Here is a 24,661-nt window from a genome sequence, read left to right on the forward strand (position 1 = left end):
TATTTTTATTGTTATTATGAAATGTTAACCCCAGTTTAAATGTCCATCACTGATTACTTAACAATTTTATTTTATTCAGTGGGTTTTATTACAAAATACAGCGGTGTGCTTTCACTTCAGAGCTACTTCTACAACAGTCTATAACATGTTTTATTTGAATCACTATGACTTTAACGCTGTTCTCATGACGCTGTTTCATCTTCCTCCTCCTCCTCTTCCTCCTCCTCTATCCGCTCTGTGGAATAAACATGGCGATGTTGACAAGTACAATGTTTTCAACGCAGCAGCATTGATCCTCTAGATTAAATCAAAAGGACGTTGGATATTATATGTAACCGGATTAGGACACACTGTAAGTGACTTTTTACATAAACTCAGTGACCGGTGCTTGCTATCGGTGGCTACTTATGCAGCTAAAGCTAGTTAATGTTAGCTAACTAAGAAGCTAGTGTTGGGTAACCTTAGCTAGGTAAATAGCTAACGACAGGGGCGTGAACTCTTGTTATTTAGCGTCACAGATGCTAGGTTTTTCTATGAAATTTGATCAGCGATTTACATTTTTAACGACAATATCTGATTCAGATCTTTTGCTGTCCATTGTTGTTGCCTTTTTCTACTTTTGTCAACTGATTTGAGCTAAGTTAGCTTGGCTGGTCGGGAGCTCGGAGTAGATTAGCTAGCAAGCAGCTTTGCGTTAGTCTTCATCTAACTAACTTCTTACAAACTACAAAACAACGCATACAGATGTATGATTTTGTTACTTTGACTAAGCCATTAACTCAGTGTTGAAATTGTATTTATTTCGGAAATATTTCCTCGGACTTGAACAGAGTTTTGTCAGCTCAACTAACCCTCTTATGCTCTGACAGGTTGTTTGGGTTCCTGGAGCGAGACAAACAATATTCACGAGTTAAAATTGGATCGAAAATTCCACCATGCCTCTGCTGTTTTTGGAGAGGTTTCCCTGGCCCAGCCTGCAGACCTACACAGCACTGAGTGTAGCTTTGCTTGCTGGTAGCATCTTCAGTGCCTATACTACTGTGACAGATCCAGGTTTTGGGTCATTGGAAACTGATGAAACACAAGCCCCTTCAGAAGTGGATCTGGATCTTAACAATGACATTAGCAATACAGAACTGGCAACCACTGTCCTGTGGTACCTTGTCACTGATAGTCTTTTTGTATGGGTGAGTGTCATTCAACACCATGCTCTGTACTATGTTTTTTTTTTTTAAATTCTAAATATGTAATAACCATTTCTTTCCCTGTGTTCCTGTAGGTATTAGTCAACACATTCTGCTGCTCCTTGATGTTAATTGCTAAAATGATTCAGTATGTGGTGTTTGGTCCACTTAGAGTCAGTGAGAAACAGGTGAGTGTAATAAGTAATAACCTTGTCTGTGGGTAACTACTGTACACATACAATATTGTATTGATTCAACTTGAAGTAGTTTCTGAAGTTCTTTACAGGTTCAGATTTGTTTATGTTAAAATATCTAATATAAACAAAAAATTATCTTGAAATTTGATGTGATTATAAAGTTAATGTTATGCTCATGTTATTAATCTTCATTATGTTAAGTCATGCTAAGTTTATTATACTGTAACAAAAGTACGGAACATAAATGTAAATGCAGTCAAATGGTCAGAAATTACTGAAACACACCCAGGTAGTGTGCTGTTGTTGTGTGTCTTGCCCGATTAAAAATAGCTACTTCTAAAAGTTTTATCTTGTGACTCAACAATGGAAATCTGTCTTAAATTGTATTTGTATTGATAATAAAATATTTAATATTTTAAAATGTCAAAGTCTGGTGAAGACCTGAAAAGATCTTAATCTTTAATTAGCAATTTTAACACCAGTCTGTCTATAATGTTTGTATCAATCATCTTCTAACTATTTGTTTGACCTGTGTTTATTCCTCCCCAGCACCTTAAAGATAAGTTTTGGAACTTCATATTCTACAAATTCATTTTTATCTTTGGCGTTCTGAACGTGCAGACAGTAGAGGAGGTTGTCATGTGGTGCTTGTGGTTCTCTGCCCTGGTCTTTCTCCACCTTATGGTGCAGCTCTGCAAAGACCGATTCGAATATGTAAGTCTTGAAAACTCCTATTTGTTTTCACTTTTTGTCATGCCCTGAAGCAAGGCATATGATTTCTCTCCATGGTAGGCAAGAGCTATAAATAAATCATGTTTATGAAGTCCTTGACAAATTAAATTTTTCCTGACTGTGTGGATAATTGTCTTATCAGTTGAGGCATTGAACAGGAACTCAGCTCACCCCACAACCCAGAATCCCATAATTTCATATTTTTTAATACAGTAGCGACATGGAAAGTTTGCAGAGCATGCCCTCAAAGTCTTAACATGACTGATCACTTCACAGCTCTAGACCTATTAATAGGTCCTTGTGCTGGCATGCTAAGCTACTGCTACAGTTTCCCTTGCTTCGTGAACATGCTCCTGTATCAGATTGTGTTTTCATGTTGGGGAAAACAAAATATCAGATTTAATCGCCTCCTCACAAGTAGTCACATTTTAGATTGACGTTAAATTGCTGTGACGTAGTGTGGTGAGGATTACGGTTTTGTGATCTGTACTGTAAAGTGTGTTCTTAGTGTCTGATGTCATGGTTGTGTGTGTGTATCTGTTTGTCTTTGTAACTGTCACTTTCATGTTACGGTTACGCCACAGAGTTGCACGTGTAGTTGTTCTTGCACCAGTTGTGCTTGCCCAGCTGTCTTCCCTTCAACTCTTTTATGTGGGTTCCACCTTAAGGGTTAAAAAAAAAAAAAAAAATCACGCATGCAGGTTGAAACTATTCAGCATTGCAGGATTACTGGGTCAGTAGGTTGGGAAAAGTAACTTTATTATTATGTCATAAATTATATCTCTGCAAAATGTTAGCTTTTAGTTCTCCGTCTTATCATTTTCTCAGGTCATAGGTGTTTGTGAGGGCTGCACGTGAGAGGTTTATTGACTTTCAGGGATTGTGGAAAATGTGTAAGAGAAAAGTACAAGCACATTTTTCTCCCAGGTACTACATTAGTGCTGCCCTTCAAAGTTCAGTGTTACTGATGTCACTGATTAGTGGCCAGTAGTTTTCTTTGAAGCATTTTTTTTACCTGTGTTCCCCCTTTTCAAATTATATTTTTGTTTGTTTGTTTTTTTGTTTGTTTTTTAAATCTTGATGCACATGCTGGTGCATTGTGGGATTTAGTGGTAGCCTATTTATAATTCTTTTTAAAGTGAAAATAAGATAAACATTAAAATTGCTGTGTTTTTGATACCTTAGTGCCATTTATTTCTTCACTGCTGAGTTCACAATGTCACACCAGCATATTCATGCAGTATCTCAAAATGGACAAACAAAACAGTGCTTTTTGCTTTTTTTTAAAAATTAGATACTGTAGTTTCTTTTACATTAGAAAGCCCCCTCTGTCATATGAGTGTGGGTATATGTATCTGAGATCTGTGATAGTCCAAAATCTCCTATCATGGGTGTGTGATAGTCTGAGGTCTTATATAAAGCCAAGTGGTGAGGTAGATGTTTAGGTTCTTCTCAGACCACTTGAATTACAAATTTTAATGTTTCTCCCCTACAGCTGTCATTCTCGCCTTCCACCCCCATGAACAGCCATGTGCGAGTGCTGTGTCTGCTGGTTTCCCTGCTGCTGGACTGCTGTGGCCTGGCTGTGGTCTGTGGTTTGCTGGGAGCTTCCCATGGCTTGCACACACTCTCTTTCATGGCAGCAGAGGTGAGACTGTTTAGCCACAGCTGTATGAAAACAGATAAAAGCCATTTGACCATACAGAGCTGAATGAATAACTGTACAGCTCATTATTTACGTCTTTGGTTAGCCTCATGTTGAAGTTGCATATTCAGTAATTTCCTGAATGTTGAAAAAGTAAAGGTATAGAATGACAACCAAATGTGGGATTTCACCATCTTTTATATATATATGGAAAATAGAAAATAGAGTACCATTACTAGATTAAGGTAACTTGTGTCTTTTTGTCATCAGTGTCTGCTTGTGACTGTTCGCACTGGTCACGTCATCATGCGGTAAGTCTCATCACACCTCCATGCACATGCTCGCACTATTTGACATGGTCTCTGCACAATTAGAGTCAACCTAATTATATCTACACCATTTGTTTTTCACTATTTCATTTGTCACTGCTTGTGTCTCAGAGACTGTTAGCAGCTCTAATCAGCTTCTCATACATACATTAAAACCAGTAAACATTAATCAATGGTACTGCTGTAGCTTGGTACAGAATAGTATAGTTTGTGTGTTAAGTAAGTGTTGTGTACTCAATAGATAAAAGTCCCTCTGGCAGTGTAGTCCTGTGTTGCTTGGAGATATAATGTTATTGTGCCATATATATATATATATATATATATATATATATATATATATATATAGTGTCCACATGACATGTGCATGGTGTTAAATGATTTGATGTTCCTGATTCTTCTTTCTTCTCAGCTACTCCATTCATTTGTGGGATCTAAAGCATCCAGGAACTTGGGAAAGTAAGGGAACATACGTCTACTACACAGACTTCATCATGGAGTTGGCCATGCTGTTTCTGGACCTCATGCACCATATCCATATGTTGGTAAGTACACACTGGGAAAAACTATGCATATTATGTTATAAAAAACCTGTCTGCTGCTGTGTCCTTTTCATCTTTGTCTTTATATTTCTATCCTCAGCTCTTTGGTAACATTTGGTTGTCCATGGCAAGCTTGGTCATCTTCATGCAGCTGCGCTACCTCTTCCACGAGGTCCAGCGCCGTGTCCGAAGACACAAGAACTACCTACGTGTCATCAACAACATGGAGGCCAGGTTAGACTATGTTTCCATATCATTTCCTTGCTTTTTTACATTAGGTTTTGAGTTTATTTTAAATTAAATGGTTTTTCCCTTATATTTACTTGATGTTGTGCAGAGTATTTGTATTTAGTGTGTGGTTGTTTTTTTTTCCACTGCAGATTTGCTGTTGCTACTGCAGAGGAACTCGCAGCTAATGATGATGACTGTGCCATCTGCTGGGATACCATGTTGACAGCACGTAAACTACCCTGCGGACATCTCTTCCACAAGTAAACAGGGCTTTTTTTTTTAAGATAAGATAAGACTTTATTTATCCCTCCATGGGAAAATTTCATAGTGAGCAGCAGCATACAATTACATTCATCAGGTCACCTCTGGAGTTGATTCCTGGGAAGGATAGAGAAACTTTGTTGGAATTTGTAAAGAAATCTCATGTATCTGCTTGACTTAGAGCTTTGTAAGAAATCTTATATAAATCCCAACATGAACTGCATTATCTTGAGCACAAACATATACTGTAATTCAACTTTTCATCCAATGAAATAACACTTAACCATGCTTGTTTGTATAATTTGTATTATTTTGTGTCTTCAGCTCATGTCTTCGGTCATGGCTGGAGCAGGACACTTCATGTCCCACGTGTCGGACATCCCTAAATATTAATGGGGACGGGGGTCAAGCGAGGAGCCAGCAGCAGGGGGCAGGCTTAGAAGACAACATGGGTGCAGTCGGACCTGCTGCAGATGCTAGACCACATATTAACCAACACAACCACTTTTTCCACTTTGACGGTCAGTTGTTGAGCCATACGTATGCGTTTTTTTGTCACACAGGTTTACTGCATGTGAAGAATAATAATGAAACATGTTTGTTTCCAGGATCCCGCATTGCCAGCTGGCTGCCAAGTTTTTCTGTGGAAGTAATGCACACAACCAATATCTTGGGTATGGCTCAGGCCAACAACTCACAGCTCACAGCCATGGTGAGTTTGTTTACAGTAAAATTACATTAGAGTGATGATACACAGTTTAGGACTACTTTATCTTTGTGAACACAATTGCAGCATCCATTTGTTTTTAACCTACGTTTTACTTTTTACTCTTATGTTTTATTGCTTGTTTTATACTCTCCTTGTTTACTGTATGGTGTCCTTGAGTGCCAAGAAAGGCGCCTATAAATAAAATTAGGTATGCACCGATCCGATACCAGTATTGGGCATCAGCTCCGATACTCAGTGTGTGTACTCGTAAAAGTAATCTGATACAAATGCACCGATACCACTTGCGGCAGTGTGACATTCACAGTTAAGTGCAGCAGGTACGCGGCTGTGGAATGATGTGTGGGGAGTGTGAAGAGTGTTGGGGGTACGGAGCGGTGCAGACCGCCGCCAGCGGAAGTGAAAACGAAACTTATCGCTCAATTATCTTTTCTGTACCTGCTGAAGCTTCGCTTTTAAACCTTACTAGCGAAAACGCTGCAATATTAGTATCACATTAGTGCTGCCCTTGTCATCTCCATGTTTGTTATTACTGACTTTCTTCTTCTCAGAAAACCTTAGTCTTCTTCGTGGTATTTGTCCAGTATGGTTAGTTCAGAGTGGCGCTCCCTGGTGGAGTAATTGAGAAACGCTCATTCCAGCTCATTAAATGCCAGTAGCAGCACTTTGTTCCAGTCAGACTAATGACAACGACAATAAAGCACATTTACAAAAGGAACTAAGAACTGGAATGGGATTATTAAGTACTCGTATCGGTACTCGGTATCGGCAAGTACTCACATGTAAGTACTCGTACTCGTACTTGGTCTGGAAAAAAGTGGTATCGGTGCATCCCTGAATAAAATGCATTATTATAAATCCTGAAAAGAAATTTAATACTTTTCTGGCATTTCATGTGTAAAAATACTAACAGCTTGATCATAAAATCTTAGTCAAGACTTAGTTTGTATTTAGTTTGTATTGACTTAGTTTGTATATCTTAGTTTGTATTTCAGTCAAAAAAAAGAAAACTAGTTTTTTCAAATAGTTTTCCACTGATCAACCAGTAATACCATATACTACCTATTTACAAATGTTGTTTTACCCAAATATATTAATCTCTTTTCCAACCTCCTGAAAACTCCACCTCTGTTTTATCTTCTTCTTGTCATTAGGCCCATCAGATTCAGGAGATGTTCCCTCAGGTGCCGTCCTATCTGGTAATGCAGGACCTCCAACTGACACGCTCTGTGGAAGTCACCACTGACAACATCCTGGAAGGACGCATCCAGGTTCCTTTCCCCACACAGGTCAGTCAGAGGCCACTAAAGCTTGTCAGTAGATCAAAAAATTAAGCCCTGTCTTGATAACACAGTTGCTAATTATTGTTTGAGAATCAATTGAACTTATTTCTTCTCTTTTTCTTGAAACATAATGTGACCATACAGTGTGTCCCTTTAATACAGCTGTATTTATTCGTCCTCAGGCCATAGAGCGGGGCCCTATACAGGTGAACTCTGCAACGGAGGAGCAGGAGGAGGCCAGCGGATCAGCAGAACAGGCCGCTGAGCCAGACAACATCGAGGCCAGAGGAGGGCGCTTTTCCAAGTCGGCTGAGGAGAGGCAGAAGATGCTGAAGCAAAGAAAGGAGGAAATGCTCCAGCAAGCACGCAGGTTTGTACAATCTACGCAAAAATATGTTTTACATTTAGGGGTTTAGTGGGTAATATTCAGCGGCATCTGAGTTCCCTGTTTGCAACCAACTGAATACCCCTAAACCTCTAAAGGAGCCGGGGTTTTTTTCATTGTGGACTAATAACTCTCACACTTAAACATAGTTAGCAGTAATCACACCTTAATTCTGGTGGCAACCATAACATGAAAAAAAAAAAAAGAAGAGGGGTGTGATCTGGGTAACTGTAGAAACATGCATGAACATAATTACACAAGTTGAACTATAAAAAGTGAACACACTAAACCTGCTGAGACCTAGGGAAGTAAAAGTTTTGGCTTTTTTACTTTAAATATTTGCTTTAGATGAGAAAGGCATGATGCATCAGTGTTTTCAGATGCATTGTAGTCAAGCTGTTAATGTCTTGTCTCCTACAGAGGACAAAAATGCATTGCTGGGTGTCAGGAGGGTAAAACCAAATTTCTTGTATGTTTGGTTACCTGTCTTTCACCATGTGCTTCATTCTCTGTTTAATTTGTAGGAGATATCTAAACAAGACCCCAGAGGACCAAGATGAGGATTTGCCTGGGCTCGAGGAGGACTCTGCTCTGGAATTAGACTTAACTGTACTGAGACGTACAACCATGGCTGCAGCTGCAGAGAGACGCATGCAGAACCAACAAGACCCTGCACCCTGATAAACACAGATTGTCATACTGCTGGCAACATGGTCCACCACATTATCCTCCAAGAGGCACCAAAAGAGCTTGTCGAACCTTCCCCTGCGTGGTCGACTGTCATCACTCATTGAAAAATGTAGTTAAAAAGTATCATCGACATGGCCTTCGTGCCATTCAAGCTGCCTAAGTAAAACGCGACTAATGTGAATGGCCTCTACATCACTAATTCCCTAAAGCCTGTGTTTTTGGAACATCATTTTAAATTTGGAGGGTGCAAGTAAAAAAGAAAAGAAATAGAGGATGCATCTTCTTTTATTCACGTGCCACACTCTGCAACCACCAGCTTCAGTGGAGAGCCAGTATCTGCCATAACTCAGACTGGCTGTCAAACATAAGCATGCTTTGCAATCGGATTATCAAAGTCTTTATGAGAAGGGGTTAAAGGTATCATTTCTGTATAGAGCTACTCTTTGGGTTCTTGTTTGTTCTATTTTATCTGACTTTTTTTTTTTTTTTTGCCGATGGAGTGTCAGACTCCGTATTCGGGATGGAGAAACTCATGATGTATTTGTGTGTTATTTTATGGGTTTTCACTGTGAATTAAATGTAGACAAATGACAATATGTTTTACGTCTTACCTTTGAGTAAGAGAATGTCACTTTAGTATTTTTCAGCCTTTCTGTCAAATATGAATGTGTCTGTCAAAAAAATGCTGCAAAACAAAGTGTTTTTGGCCCGCATGGGTTCTTCTGTATTTAGTGTGTAATGTCACCCATTGCAGATAGTTTGCATTATATTATTTAACAAGGAGGGAGAGGACTTGTGATTCTTTGTTTTTTCTAATACTGGTCCCCTGAGACGCTTGCAGAAAAGGGGATGTATTACATTTTTGTGTAAGTGCAATGGGTGTCATCTCATTCTTTCTTAAATTACCCTTCAGTTAAGATCATCAAATATTTTTCTAAATTCTGTGTAGTAATGCTACGCATGCAGTCTTCCTCTGTTTCAGTAGTGTTTTCCTCTGGAAGAAAATGATTAAACCTCTTGAATGAGCAGCAAAACAATATGTGAGACTGAATCCCATTGGCTTTGTAAATTCTCTATTAACTGGATGACTAAAAATGTTTGTGGACAATTTTTGAGGGTGATTATTTGTCTGCTCACATTGAGGTAAAAAATTATACCTGCAAGGAACATAATCACCCTCTGGTCAAACATGATTTTTCTGTAATTTTCCAGCAATGTGCAGCATTGCCCTTGAAGCTTTTTGGTATTGAGTCTGTAGCCGGTTGACACATATCAGCTGAAATACAGATGTAGACTGTGTATTATAAAGGTTTGAGTTATGTGGTTACAGTGCAAGAGCAGTTTGGGGTGAGATGTGCATGAATCTAGCAAGTGCTTTTGTTTCCTTTCACTTTATCCCAAAGAGAAGTCCACAAACCCCCATGAAAATCTCAAGTGTTGTGATCTTTACTCTGTTATTTTATTTTCAATCTCTGTTTGGGGGTGTTGTAAGAAGATAGATTCAAGACTCAAAATGTAAAAAAAATAAAAATAAATTCCAGTTTTGTTTTCATTTTCAGTTTTGTCGTTCAGTAACTTTTAATATCCATGATATATTTTCCTATTCATGGGTTGTCTTTCGTAACCATGACTTATTTAATCAAAACTGAAATACTTTCTTCGACTGAACATTCTTGTAATTTTGTGCCTAAATCAAGAATGGTTCAGTTATGGATAATTTCTGTAAATCTAGTTTTTGTAAAATACGTTACTACAAAATACTCAATAAACAGAGCTTTACAGCTTTTTAACAAAATGAAGTGCCTTGTTTTATTTATTTTTTTTATTTTTTTATGTTTTACATTCAGTTGTATAGATTTAGTTTTTTGTATCTGTCATATGACATTTATACTTTATACTTTTATAACATGTTTTCTGAGTACATCTAATAGAAGATGAGAAACAATATCAAAAATAAATATAGAATTAACAACATGACAAAATAATGCACTCAATATTAACATCAACCCTCTTGTATAATTTGTACTTGTTATATGGGTAAATATTGGGCAAAATTGTAAAATAAAGTTACTCGATTTTAGTAGAAATTCAGAATTGAATTATTTAATCATCCTTATATGATTATTATTATTATTATTATTATTATTATTTTTTTTTTTTTACAATTTGTATTCTTTCATCACAGTTTTAAAACAAGGTGTTTGGATGTTGGTATATTTACAACCTAAATGATATTTCATTAATCCAATTATACCAGGGGGAATAGCTTTAATAAGTAGAGAAACAAATTCTTTGACTTATAAAATTGTTCCAAAAAAAAGAATGAAAGAAAATATAACAGTAACATTTCAGTAACAAAACTGATAATATGTTAGTAAAACGTATAAATATCTAACCCACTTTTATTTGTATAGCACATTTTACCAACACAAAGTCTCTAAAGTGCTGCACAGGGTACAAATTAGCATAAATAAAATAAAAAATAAATAAATAAAACACGTGTTCATAGGTACGGAAGCCACCAACAATATAATAAATATATAGAAGTATTGTGAACTATTATAGTGACTATTTCTGTATAAATAGAGGTATTTAAAGAGCTACAGCTTCGTATGTAAAATCATTTAAGGGCTTTTATATGTAACGGAAGCTCATTGTGGAATACTAAAAATGTTACAAACTAGAAAGCCATCCTTTCTTTCTTTTTTTTTTTTTAATAGTGTTCAGCACACCTCCATAAATATTGTTCAGCTGAGAAAAATAATAAGGGTGTGAAATGTTTGGGTGAAGTCAGTCGTGTGCATCAAACAAACAATGGAAAAATAAATGAGTAGTTTAATTTTCATCACATAAAACATACGGTGATGCAGATTTTATGTAGTGATTTATTAGTCGTAATTCCAAATTGTTGTAACACTCATTCATTCCTTTCATTCGTTCGTTTGTTCAGTGACGTCATCGTGCTGCGCCCCATACGTTCTGCGTCTGCGCCACGTCATACGGAAGGGTTCCTTCCAGGCAGAGCCCAACCGCTGACACCCACGCTGTAAGATTAATGCCAATGATGTAGTCTGGTTTCATAGTGAAACCAGCAGAAGAGGCTAATTGTCATTCTACAGAACCTCGGTGTGGGAATTCAACTGGACCTTCTCCTCTCTCTTGGGTGTTTACCGGTAAGTAGGTTAGCTCTTTGGCTAACAGATTAGCACGACAGGAGATCCATACGGAAGTTTAATATGACAGAAGAGCTGAGTGACTGTGCCTGCTTTTAATTAAGTGTAGCCTTGTGTAACCCACTGACAGAACGCAGGGAGTTTTTTTTTGTTTCTTGAACATGTTATGGTTCTATAACGTAGCCGTGACGATTTATAATGTATAGTTATTGCCGATTTTGACAAAGTTGACAGCTCATAACACACGCTATTATGAGAACTTATTTTGACTTCTTACATGTAACCAAACCTATGTTTAGTCCGTACAAGGAAGTAATAACACTGAGGAGTAATAGTGCTTTGGTGCCATGGAAACCAAAAGTCTTGTTCTGCTGATTAAATGGCGATGATTGATGTAAGAGAAAGAGGAGTGAACCAGAAAACACAACCACCAGCTCTAGTCTTGTTACCTCCTGGCCAGGACTTTATGAATGGGTTCATGTGGGATGGGCTGGTTTCACATTACATCCTGAACTGGATCCGGCTGGATTATGTCCCCTGGAGAAAATCACAAATGAATGCAGGGTAGTGGAGTCTCTATTATGTATTGAGGTGTATTTTATTGATGTGGGTGTGCCCATCAGTGTACCATTTGACTGGTCATCTCATGAGTCTTTCGATTTTCAAGTTACAACATATTTCTGACAGCTAAATTTGTGTATTTGCCAGGTCAAAGTTCTCTGTGACTGAGAACAAATACACCCTGTATTTGGGGAAGCAAAATTTACAATATTTTGAGGCAGGGATTGAAAGACAGTGTATGACCAGTTAGTTTATTGAACGTCATGAGAATTTATTTGCCACAAGAAAATTTACATAATAGAAAATGTTTTTATTCTGTGTCCTTTCTCAATAACTGCCTTCACACGCTTCCTGAAACTTGCGCAAGTGTTCCTCAAATATTCGGGTGACAACTTCTCCCATTCTTCTTTAATAGTATCTTCCAGACTTTCTTGTAATAGTTTTGCTCATAGTCATTCTCTTCTTTACATTATAAACAGTCTTTATGGACACTCCAAGTATTTTTGAAATCTCCTTTGGTGTGACGAGTGCATTCAGCAAATCACACACTCTTTGACGTTTGCTTTCCTGATTACTCATATGGGCAAAAGTTTCTGAAAAGGTATGGATAATAGTGTTAGGTACGATTATGACATCAATATATGTTTGGTTTCAAAACAATTGACGTAGTGCCTGCTGAGAAAAAACAACTAAATGTTCATTGTAAATTTTGCTTCCCCACCCTGTATATTTCCAAAAGAGGCTGGGAATATGGCACCGTCAAATGTTTGCCAGTGCATCTATTTAAGGATTGTGAAGTTGTGATTGTCAGTGTTTTATATATGGGTGTGTGTGTGTGTGTGTGTTCATTGTACACATTTGGATTTACCTGTCCCTCTCTCTCCCTCTGTTTCTGAAGTAGAGTTTGTGGAATGCTGCTGGACGAGACTCCACTCTTTGACCCGTCTCTGCTTCAGGAGCTAGACTGGAGTAGCAATAGTGTTTCTTTCTCTCCTCCCATCTCCCCCTCCAGCCCCGGTGAGGGTCTGGTGATCAGGCCGCTCTGCACAGCCGACTTCAACCGGGGTAAATATGGAAAAGACTTGGAGAAATCTTATATGTCTACTTGGAGAAAAAACAGAATACGGCTACAGGATGAACATGATACTCTTTGTGACAGATGTTTTAACATAAGTAGTATTTGTAGTGTTAACACATATCGATAAGATTTGACTTTATCTCCTAGGAAAATCTTTCATCTAGAAACAACTTTGCTTTTATGTTGCAGGGTTTTTCAAGGTTTTATCTCAACTCACCCAGACTGGTGACGTCACACCAGAGCAATTTACAAGTAAGTAATATTTAAAGGCATGCCAGTTTGACTTAGTAGCAAACATTTGTAGCAAACATTTTTCTATTTCGAATTAATATGAATATAGTCCAACACTGCCTTCTAATGTTGCATTTCGTGCCTTTGCACCTTTACAGATATCAGAGGCTATAGCGCAAAGAGGAAACATTTACCCAGAAAAACATTGAAATATAAATAAATGACATAGGATCTAACTACAACATGTTTGCTTTTTGTCTTTTAGAAAAGTTTGAGCACATGAAGAAAACAGGAGACTACTATGTTGTGGTGGTGGAGGACACAACTCTAGGACAGATTGTTGCCACGGCAACATTGATCACAGAACATAAATTCATCCACTCCTGTGCTAAGGTACATTGCAATCCCATAAACGATATATGTGCATCTAGAGCTAATTCAGCTGCCTTATAGTCAGATTCCATTTGGTTATCTACTAAAGAGGCATTTATTTGAAAGCTGGATAATCATTAACCCATAAAGACCCAGTACTACTTTTGTGGTGGTTCCAAAATATTTTTTCCCTCTATATTTAACTTTTCTTAAGTGATTTATCACCATTTCTTACATTATCCTCTGTATTTTGCATTTTTCAGTGAACATCAGGTATTTTTCTATATTTGATTTACTGATCATGTGGACGTTCAGAAAAGCTCAGATTAAAGTTGATGGTTATTTTATCAAAAACAGAGAAAACTGAAGAAAAAGTGACTTTTATTTTGCAGAATACTTCATTAACTGAACATAAAAACAAGTGTCTCCATCCACTGTCATTGATCCAACTCCATGGGTTTTACTGGTGAATCAGTGTTGTAGAAGATGACAGTGTTTCCTCGTTCACTACGGAGCCTCTGAACGTCCAAATGAGTCATATCTGATGACCATGAAAAGATGACAAACTGTATTTTACACCAGTTATTTACATGTATTGATGGGATTACTGATTCAGAATTTATTAAACATTTTAGATCAGTAGATGGTTTTGGTTGTCAGTGGCTGTCTGGGTCTTTATGGGTTAACTTAGGTCATTTATTGTCTTCCTTTTTTAGACCACAGCAGTTGAAATGTTCATATTATAAAGATAAATGTAAATCTCTCAGACTTAAGTAATATTCTATGGAGTAAAGAGCCCCACTGTGTTCTGTTTGCAGAGAGGCCGAGTGGAGGAGGTCGTGGTCAGCGATGTGTGCAGAGGGAAGCAACTGGGGAAACTGTGAGTAGGCCTGTGTATGCCTGACACAAGGACATACTGTTTTAGTGCATTTAATCATATATTCAATGAGTGGCCTTTTTCTCTCAAATCTAAAGACATGTTTTAGTCATAAAAAAAACTCTAGTATAGGAATTATCCGGTAAATATTACTTTCTCCTCTTCTCACTTCTTGCAGGTTAGTTTCAACTCTTCTTCTGCTCAGCAAAAAACTTGATTGCTACAAAATCACACTGGAATGTGCACCCAAAAATGTGGCTTTCTACCAGAAGTTTGGCTACAAAGCTTCAGATGAGACCTACATGCAGTGCAGATTCTTTGACTGAGGACAAAGCAGCGGAAAGTCCCTGTTTTTTGGGGCATGGACCTCACATTCTTTCACCCGCAAACATGAGAACTTCTTGAGAATTTGTGGTTTGGATTATGAGTTGTTGTGACAAATGTACGTTGAAGAAGCCCTCCTTTCAGTCAGTGAACTTCTGCCCCTTTGGTAACCAAGGCTACCTCAACAGGGTGGAGCTCTAGCAATGTCTGTTCCCCTGTGATCTGAAGAGAAGGAACACCAATTACAGCAAATTTAATGTCTTATTTTGTAACATTATTTGCTTTTGCACTGACACATAATACATTTTTTTTCTGTAGCTGCGATGCAATTGCAGTAAATACATGAGCTTGGAAAATCACGATGGTATCAAATCATGCTCTATATCTGAAACAGATTAGTAATAGTAAAAATGGTTCACTACAGCCACGAACGCTTGATTCATATGTTGTCTTACAAATATGATCGTCAGAGGCAAATCACCAAAGAAAAGCTGCTTTTCTTTAAAGTGACTAATCTGTTCTCTCAAGATTTTGGGCTTTTCTGGGTTGCATTTTTCTAATAAGTTTTTTTTTTTTAGTATAACAAGAACCAGACAGTTCAAGAGGTTTTGTATTCGGTCAGTATGTGAAATTCCATCTGAATCATAGGAGGAAACTTCTCACAGGCCAAGGATAGAAGTGATTTTTGTAAAACTCTTATTTAAGTTTTTTAATTATGCTGTTATTTCTGGTGAACAGGGATCATATTTAATGTAATTTATTTTCAGATATCCAATAGTCAAATAAAATATTCTATCCATCTGATCTCTTTGCCTGTTTTCTGGTAAGATTTGCTCCACATCCAAGGGTGACAATCTTTTTCTTACCAAGTTGTGAGGTTGGCAGCTCCTGTCGAATTTTACCTACAGATCAAATGGTCATACACATTGAACCCCTTTGAGAAAGTTGTCTTTGAGGCCTTAAACCCCTGATTTGGGAGTTTTAACATGCCTCTGCCATGAATGTTTTACTTGTTTTTCCAGTTACTTTTTATTGAATTTTTTACAGCAATAGTGCAGAAAAAATGCATAAAAAATAGGAATTGTTTTTATACAGAACATACACAAAACACATCATGACACATTTCATATGTATGTGTGTATGCATTTGTATGTACAGGGTTGGGAAGCAAAATTTACAATATTTTGAGACAGGGATTGAAAGACAGTGTATGACCAATTAGTTTATTGAAAGTCATGAGAATTTAAATCTTCAAATCATATTTTACTGCATTTCTAACAGTCTTGTTGTCTACCTCAAGTTCAATTGCCATTTTTCTCATGGATTTGGTTGGATCCTTTAGGATTTTGGATTTGAGAGCTTTAATAAATGCTTTGGTACGTTTTTTGTTGCTTCCTCCACTTCCAGACTTTCTCGTAATAGTTTTGCTCATAGTCATTCTCTTCTTTCCATTATAAACAGTCTTTATGGACACTCCAACTATTTTTGAAATCTCCTTTGGTGTGACGAGTGCATTCAGCAAATCACACACTCTTTGACGTTTGCTTTCCTGATTACTCATATGGGCAAAAGTTTCAGAAAAAGTATGGATAATAGTGTTAGGTATGATTATGACATCAATATATGTTTGGTTTCAAAACAATTGACGTAGTGCCTGCTGAGAAAAAACAACTAAATGTTCATTGTAAATGTTGCTTCCCCACCCTGTATATATGTAGCAGTTTATTCGGCTGTTAATTACTTTAAACAAAAAAAACCTAACATATCAATTGTTCCATATACAATGCAACCAAAAGGGTTTAGGCTGAAGTAAACTTATTTGCGCCTAAAAAAACTAAAAACAAACAAGATTTGTCCTAGAGGATAGGTGGCTTGTTCAGCGATTTTTTTTTTTGTTTGTTTTGTATGTGTGTTTCATGTATGAATGTTTTACTTAGAAATAAACTTTTGGAGACAGTTTTAAGGTCATGAGGGACAGCAGTAGACTACTAGAAAAAAAACCAGAGCTGAACAGGATTCAGTCAGACTTCTCTTTATTAAGCAGTAAGTTGTTATTTTTCCATTTCTTACTATTCCACGTTAAGCCTGATATTAGTCCATAGTCCTAGTACTCTGAAAATAAAGGCATTAGCTATCTCTGTTCTCATGTCTTCCACTGGGCGACGTCCTGGCTACTTTCCCTTTTGCCAGCTGCCCCCTTCTGGTCATCTATTCAAGTATCAAAAGTGCATTATTGCAATACTGTCCCGCTGCAAATGCAAAATGCTTTAAATACTATAAAACTGCAAAAAATCTCCCATCAGTGCATACAGCTCGAGGAAAAAAAGAAGTTATCAAATTTGCCCGTTCCCCGTCAGAACTCCATGTCTCAGACATGAGTTGTCCCCCTCCCACCCTTATCCCTTCCCCTTTAGAAAAAGTTCAAATATTTACATTTTTAATCCCATTAAAAATGTAAAAAAAAGAAAAGTATTGAGTGCACTGCGCCACATGGCTAAATATCAGCAAAGCTCATCCATTCTGTGCTGCTGTGACCTGCATTGCTCCAAAGTCCTCATCCTCCTCCAGGCTGCGTTTCCGACTTCCTGTTGAAGACATAATGGAGACAAATGTCAAACTGAAATATTTATAAGGACACGTTCTTGAGTGTTTCATATCACCTGTGTGTCTTTTCAAAACAAGTTGATATAGATACACCTAATGTAGTAAGTTATGAAAATCACAAATATGCAACATGATGAGGCAAAATCAGCATCTCATTAAAACAACCATATGCTGCTTTTTAGAAATGAAAAACATACCCCATCTCTAGAGGTATTATCAGCAAATACTGGAAATACATTTTATTATGCAATCCTGTCTGATTCAAACAAACATGATTTAAAGGTTCTACATGTACGTCAGCTAAAATCTGAACCCCTCCTCATGTGTCAGAGTAAATCAACAGTAAACAGAGGGGTGTGGCTGTGCAGCATGAGATGCAATATGTACAAACCTGGCATCCCGGCCTGTAAGAAAGACCTGCCCAACTGCATCGGTGACATCATTTTAATGGTCAATTTAGCTAAGTAGATCGCTTCATATTCCTAGGGGGAGATAAAAAACAAAAAAAACAAAACACTAAACATTAGCGGAGCAGGATTATACAGGCAATGTCAGTATCATCAAACATGTTTCATTCCCTGACTTTACCGTTGACTTTTATCACCATGTTCTTTCACAGGGTTCCTACAGGTTTCTACAAGTTACATTTAAGTCTATTTAAGACTGATTTAAGACTATATTAAGACTACATTTCACACCTTTCGCAGTTGGGCTGAATGTTCTGTGATCATTCCTCCTTGGAGCCTGCAAAGTTAGCGATAATTGGTTCCTAATTTCATACAAATTGTTGAGTTGGAACAGGTAGAAATGAGTCAACTAATGTTACTTTCTTTGCAGTTTGGACATTTCCCAGAAACATTTAAACACAATACAGCCAACAAGTTTATAGCAACATATCTTAAAACCTACCATATCAAATTTAATAACTTTCAAAGACTTTTTTAAAGGTATTAGATACAGATTTGTAAAATTCAAGAGTTTTAAGACTTTTTAAGACGGCGCAGGAACCCTGCTTTCAGAAATGTATATAATTTAATTTGTTCAAAGATATTGTGATGAGCGCCTGAAGACCTGAAGTTCAGTTATTGTTTTAATAATAAACATTTCCTTGGCTCAAAAAGGGAAAAATAACAAAAATAAAATAAAGAGAAAATGGCATCAGTATCTGGCATTAGCCCACATCTTCCAAATCTGTGCATCCCCAGTTCTACCAAGTTTAGAATAGTTATTTGCATAAAAATGACTGTCACAGATCTCGCTAAATATAGCTTCAGCTTTGAAACTATTAAGTCAAAGCATTCATGTTTGCTGCAGGGATAGAAATTAGGAATCAAATCCATGATATGAACAAAAATGCAATAGAAGCTAATTTAGTCCTCGGTAACACATCGTAAACCTGTCTGTAGAATCAGATTATACTCCTGAACCAAAAAACAGCCTCTCGGCCATTAAATGACATACGGAGTCAACAAAATCTTGAACGCTGCTTGGGACAACTGTTTTTATGCTGACATTTTTTTCTGGTCACAATGAGTTGTGTTGTTAAAAAACAGACCAAGTTATACTGTGCAATGACTGAAGAGATGATGTAAGCGTTTTACAGATACCAACATTATTTCTGCAGCATCACAAGAAAAACATGTGAATGTGAATGAATGTGTTGGAGCATTCTGTGTGGATACAGAAACATTTAGCATTGAAAAACTGTGACATTACTCTTTTTGTAAAAGGGTAATAAATAAAAGACCACTTGAGGGCAGGTTCATCTGCGGATTCCGCTGCTGGATTAGTGATACATACAGTTGCAGAAAAAATTATTAGGCTAGACCACCCTTGTTTTCTTCAATTTCTTGTTTGTTTAATGCCTGGTACAACTAAAGGTACATTTGTCTGCACAAATATAATGATAACAATAAAAATAACTCATAAGAGTTTAATTTAAGAGCTGATATCTAGTCATTTTCCATGTTTTCTTGATAACCAAAATCACTTAAGTCAGGGGTCAGCAACCCTGGTCCAAGAGAGCCACTATCCTGCATGTTTTAGATGTTTCCCTCTTCCAGCACACCTGATGGTCATTATCAGGCTTCTGCAGAGCTCGATGATTTGAATCAGGTGTGTTGGAAGAGGGATACATCTAAAACACGCAGGATAGTGATTCTCTAGGACCAGGGTTGCTGACCCCTGACTTCAGTTCTTACATCAATAGCTATGGCATTGTACTCCCAAAAACAGTGCTTTTAGGCATTCCATGTTTTCTTTTCTGTCTGTTTTAGTCACACAATACACACCAGCATTAGTACTTGATTGCATAACCACTGTTTCTGATGACTTTTGATGGTCTCATAATTTTTTCCGCAATTGTAGACCCTGTAATATTTTAGATTAGAGCACAACACAGTAAACAGTGCTGAGGAGGAGCTCAGAACGAGAATGAGTTTTACATTCATGTTTTAACTTAACTCTAGTGAAGATTCAACAGATTATATATTTTGGATATAGTTATTAGGCCACCAGTGAATTTCTACAGAAATATCCATTAAAGAGATGACTTAATAATCCGTTTTTGGAATATTACTTGTTCCTAAATTATTATTTTTTAATCATCAACTATTCTTAATTCATATGTTACTTGTTATTGAGAAAAATTTTATTGGTTGTCATGAGCTTACAAAAGCTTAGGCTTGGAGTACATTTGTAAAGAACATATTTCGTGTGCGTTTAGTCAGATTTTTATCACACACTTGTCCCATTTATAACATGGTTTTTTTTTTCCACTTCTTTGCCACAGCAGTCCAATACTTATTTCCAAAGCTGTATTTACATTTCACATCATTATGGGTAAAGTCGTACCTGTAGTTGATGAACAAAGCCCACATTGGGGTTGATGCAGAACCTCCTCTCCTGGACATGGCTGAATGCATCCCTGTAGAGAAACAACAGTAGTATTAGATAAGAAACCAAAGCCTCAAACACAATGAGATGAGCCACTATAAATAGTAGCTATTATGAGCAATTAATGTCAATCTACGCAACTACTGCATAGATGTAAAACATTTTATATTGAAGTACATATTTTCATCTACCAACAATAAAATGGTAATTGTGTCCTCAGTGAAACAATTTTTTTTCCTGACAATATCCACATTTTTCAGAATTTTTTTTCTGGAGATAAATGTTTAAGCTTAGATGCATCAAAAAACACCATGTGAAAAGACACACATCAGACACATGTAAGGTGAGGCTTATTTTGTTTGTCTGATCAAGATAAAGCAGATTTATTCTGGACAAATCTAAGGAGACTTACCTGTATTTCATCCCAAATGTTTCCATAAGGTATGCGATCACTAAGGCAGCACTGAAATATGAGAAAAAAAATACAGCTTTCATTTTCAATCTATATTGTAATGTCAGCCATAAACAAACAAACAAATTAACACGTGGTGCCAGGCACAACAAACCCCGCCCCTCATACATACTGTAGCTTATTTTGGCATCGATCCAGCAGATGTCATCATGTCTATACGTGTGGTGATGTCAGCCTATCAATTGCCTCTATATATGTGCCAAGTTTGAAGTAAATTGAAACAAAATTGATGTTTTTGTAGACATTTGAAATTTTGCCCATTATAAGTAAATGGGAGAAAAAAAGAGATTTTAAAAATTCATTAAAAATTTTAACTTCGACCAACTTTTCCCAAAATGTAATGACATCTATTCTCAATCACTGGCGATCTACAAACCCAGTTTGGTATGAAATCAACCAATAGTTTTGCTACTAGAGTGTTAACAAAGAAACAAACTGAACCAAAAACAATACCCCTTGCCACCCCTTCAGGGGGCGGGGTAATAAATGCAAATTTCTGTAATGATGGGAATCAATACATGAAGTGAATTACATTATTAATCACAATAATGTCAAAAATAAGCACAAAACCAATCTTACCTTCTTGATATCCCTGCATTACCATGAACCAGTACTTTTCCTGAATAAGCAAGACAAATGATGGTATTAGGACTGTTCTGTGTCATTCTTTGTAGGTTCACTCTGACTGATGCATCCTTACCTCCTGTTGCTAAGCAGCTATCAATAAATTCTTTAGTCTGTTGAGAAAACAAAGTACGTAAAGCTAAATAAATACACTGCAACTTTCTGGACATCACAAGCATGTCAAGAAAGCACTTTTCAACTCACCATAGGGAAAAATCTTATGATATTTTCCACTGGATTGTCAGCAATATCTAACACAAGGTATCTGCAAACAGAAAGTTAGCATAATGATGAGTGTCTTTCATGTTAAAAGATCGTGCATAAATACATGAATGCAGGACAAACGTCACAGTACTTCTAATGTGGCCACACAGGACTTACCTAAATGTATGAGGGAAATTAGGCTTGATAAAATTGGCCTCAATGTCTTGGCGGACACACACAATGTGTGTTATGCCCTGTGTTTCAAGAATTGGCAGCTGGAAAAAGAAGAGGAGCAGTTTACGATATACAGTCATATGTGTGTAAACAATACCAACTTGCATGGACTGAAGGGCATTAAAATTACCTTGCTTTTCATTGCAGCAGAGTAAGGACCTAAAAACAGTCCAGGTAATATCTCCTGAAAACAAGATGTAGAATGATAATGTTACTAACACACATAGGCAGGGATGTTTCTCAAACACATGTTGCACTGTTTGGATGAAATATTGTTGATAAATGAGAACCCTGTGTAGCAAACTGGTTTAGTGAAAAGTCAGTCTAGTAACCCTGAAATGGGAGTTTTCCATTTGACTGAGCAAGTTTAGGTGAACTGTAGTTAGTGTAGGAGCTGAGACGACGATGTCTGTCCAAAGGACAGATACATCAATCATCCAAACACATTCATCAGTTAAAGGGAGGGAGACCACACTCACCTTTACAGTTTGTCTTACATTAACTTGTGGTCATAGTTACTAACTATATTGTACAGGTGCTGCATTGGTTCCTGTAAGGTTCGATGCTGAATAAATATAACTCTTTAAAGATATGAATGACCAACATGAAATAAGTTGTTGATGTCAGAAGGCCTACAATGATGTTTTCACTTCTTTTTTCACTTTTAAATTTTTTTTTTTAAGAAAACTGCACAAGCAGTACAATTCCCAAAGCCATGCATATGCACTTGATTTTCTCTCTGCAGACTTAATAGAGCCTTTACATTTCACTTTTTTCATTCACCTGTCATGTGCTTAATTCAGAGTGAACAGATTCAGAGTTGACCGATCTAACTCTGATCAACGATTCTGAAACCCAACACTCAGGGTTCCCCTTCTCTGGGTTTATCAACTGAAAGTGTTCATGGTTTGACTCAACAATTGTTGCTTGCATAAAACAGGTAAGATGTCTTTGGCTCTTCTTTGGTCAAGTAAGATAAAAAAAGGTCATGATATTCTATGGCTGGGGCAAATTATTTACACATGAATATATCATACAGTATTTATATCATGTTGTATTTGCACCATATTTTGTTAACATATAAAGGAGGCCAAGCCTAGTGGGTTGGAGTAGCAGCTTGTGAGAGAAGCACTGAAGTTTGATTCTCTGTACGGGCAGATAAATTGTTGGCTGATGTGCTCTTGAGCATTAGCTCCCTGGGTGCTGACATGGCAGCTCACTGCTCTTAAGCTGCAGTGTGTGGTGTGGTCCTGCATGTTCAGCTGGTGATAGTGGAGGGTACATATTTGTGTTACATGTACAATATATACTGACACAAAGATTAAAGCAAAAACACCTAGATGCAAAAATGCTGTCAGTCTCCCTGTTTTACAAAGCACCTAAACTTTTGTCTTTAAGCATTTATTTGTACATCGATTCATCTCAGGTGTCAAATTTTGTGAAAATGGCTCGTCCTAGTTATAATAGTACAGTACTGTATATGATTCAAAGCTCTTTGACATTCTGTATCTGTATTTAAAAGATCTAACTGTGTTTTCCCCTTTGGTTAAAGGAATTAAAATTAAGTGAGAAATGGAAGTGCAGTGAAATACAAACATAAAAGAGGAGAAGGACACTGTGATGTGAGCATGACCCTTCAAAGTTCACACAGACTTCCATACCTGCATTTCTCTCCTCATTGGATAAGCCCAGTCCTGTTAAAGAGAGTTTAGGGAAGGGTTAGAGGCGGAATCACTTTCTGGTTTGAGGACATAACAGCTGTCGGAGGTATTTCAGCCTCCAGACAGAGGGAGAAACGGACACTAGCTTAACTGACTTTATGTATTGACGTGGCTATAGTCTGGATGCTAACATACCCTGTGTTGACCCAGTGAACATACATTGTACAGGCAGTTAACAAAGAAAACTGAGATATCGATTAAAAATGTTCCACAGACACACGTTCGGAGATTATACATAAAGCAACACTTGTGTTTTCGTGCTGAGGGGTTGTTAGCTGTCGGACAATGAGGCTGTGGCAGAGCTAGCTCACTTTAGCCTCAGTGGACATGTTGGATACCGCACTCACCAGAAGCTCCTCCTTGGTCGCGGGCAGAGACGGGAACTGGAGTTTGTTCTCCCCGTCCATCCTGCAGTGTGTTCGGCCACCGCCGCCCCGACCTCACGCACGGAATTGGTGATTTTCCCGGCGGGGTTAGCTAGTCAATCGATGCAATTTGTTTTGAGGCTCCACATGCATGTCCGCCATGCTGTCCCCTGTCAGGTGAGTCACGTGACAGCACGGCAGATGGTAAACGGGCGCGTGAGGGAAAACAGAGGAAAGAGGGCGACATCTGGCGGTGGGTTGGTGAAGTGCTTCATTGAAGACCACAAATGTATACAATGAAATATTCTCAGAGAAAGATTATGGTTTTCATCCAGGTTTCATATGTTGATTTTAAGTTTAAATATATAGGCATCTTCACATCACTCAACATTAATGAACTGACAGCAGTATGTAAATTATGACCCATATGACAGGTGGTACCAGCAGTTGATCTGACCCCCAGAGACAGAGAAACACCCTGATACCTGACCAGTTCTAGGGTCAAATACACCTATAATATCAGTCAGAATAAGAGTCAAATGTCATCTGATTCAGGAGTACCTCGATTACTTACAGATCATTTAAAGCCATAATTTTCCTGAGAGATGATGATGATAATAATAATAATAATAATAATAACAATAATAATAATAATAACTAGAAGCACTCGGAGAGCGCAGACCTCCACCAAGGCTGATCAGTGGCGCCCCCCGTGGGCCCCCC

At 37.5% G+C, this 24,661-nt stretch overlaps 3 protein-coding genes across 6 annotated transcripts; 2 read left to right on the forward strand and 1 right to left on the reverse strand.

Annotated features, from left to right (window-relative positions):
- The first annotated feature begins 205 nt into the window (after positions 1–205).
- LOC115412078 (E3 ubiquitin-protein ligase AMFR) lies at positions 206–9,998 on the forward strand. Of its 3 annotated transcripts, XM_030124384.1 has the most exons (14): positions 206–352; positions 870–1,187; positions 1,280–1,372; positions 1,931–2,095; positions 3,609–3,761; positions 4,029–4,069; positions 4,497–4,629; positions 4,727–4,860; positions 5,007–5,117; positions 5,443–5,639; positions 5,727–5,830; positions 7,000–7,134; positions 7,311–7,498; positions 8,038–8,194. In XM_030124384.1, exons 2-14 carry the CDS (start codon positions 936–938, stop codon positions 8,192–8,194), a joined length of 1,863 nt encoding a protein of 620 aa, XP_029980244.1. In that variant the 5' UTR covers positions 206–352; positions 870–935. The 3 variants fall into 3 exon arrangements, with proteins under 3 accessions (XP_029980244.1, XP_029980232.1, XP_029980238.1); XM_030124372.1 differs by having other exon boundaries at positions 214–353; positions 875–1,187; positions 5,443–5,830; positions 8,038–9,998; XM_030124378.1 differs by having other exon boundaries at positions 214–350; positions 872–1,187; positions 5,443–5,830; positions 8,038–9,998.
- Positions 9,999–11,197: 1,199 nt separating this feature from the next.
- Positions 11,198–15,623, forward strand: gnpnat1 (glucosamine-phosphate N-acetyltransferase 1). Of its 2 annotated transcripts, none has more exons than XM_030131027.1 (6): positions 11,198–11,376; positions 12,836–13,002; positions 13,205–13,267; positions 13,512–13,639; positions 14,437–14,498; positions 14,674–15,623. In XM_030131027.1, exons 2-6 carry the CDS (start codon positions 12,849–12,851, stop codon positions 14,819–14,821), a joined length of 555 nt encoding a protein of 184 aa, XP_029986887.1. In that variant the 5' UTR covers positions 11,198–11,376; positions 12,836–12,848; the 3' UTR covers positions 14,822–15,623. The 2 variants fall into 2 exon arrangements, with proteins under 2 accessions (XP_029986887.1, XP_029986889.1); XM_030131029.1 differs by having other exon boundaries at positions 12,839–13,002.
- Positions 15,624–16,835: 1,212 nt separating this feature from the next.
- On the reverse strand, positions 16,836–24,132 carry styx (serine/threonine/tyrosine interacting protein). The gene is made up of 11 exons (XM_030130995.1): positions 23,921–24,132; positions 23,514–23,546; positions 21,983–22,036; positions 21,796–21,893; positions 21,619–21,679; positions 21,491–21,527; positions 21,370–21,409; positions 20,731–20,781; positions 20,277–20,349; positions 17,815–17,905; positions 16,836–17,404 (listed from the first exon to the last, which is right to left on the reverse strand). Exons 1-11 carry the CDS (start codon positions 23,978–23,980, stop codon positions 17,331–17,333), a joined length of 672 nt encoding a protein of 223 aa, XP_029986855.1. The 5' UTR covers positions 23,981–24,132; the 3' UTR covers positions 16,836–17,330.
- Between the last annotated feature and the right edge of the window lie 529 nt (positions 24,133–24,661).

Source organism: Sphaeramia orbicularis, chromosome 3, assembly GCF_902148855.1.
Source record: "Sphaeramia orbicularis chromosome 3, fSphaOr1.1, whole genome shotgun sequence".
Lineage (NCBI taxonomy): Eukaryota > Metazoa > Chordata > Actinopteri > Kurtiformes > Apogonidae > Sphaeramia > Sphaeramia orbicularis.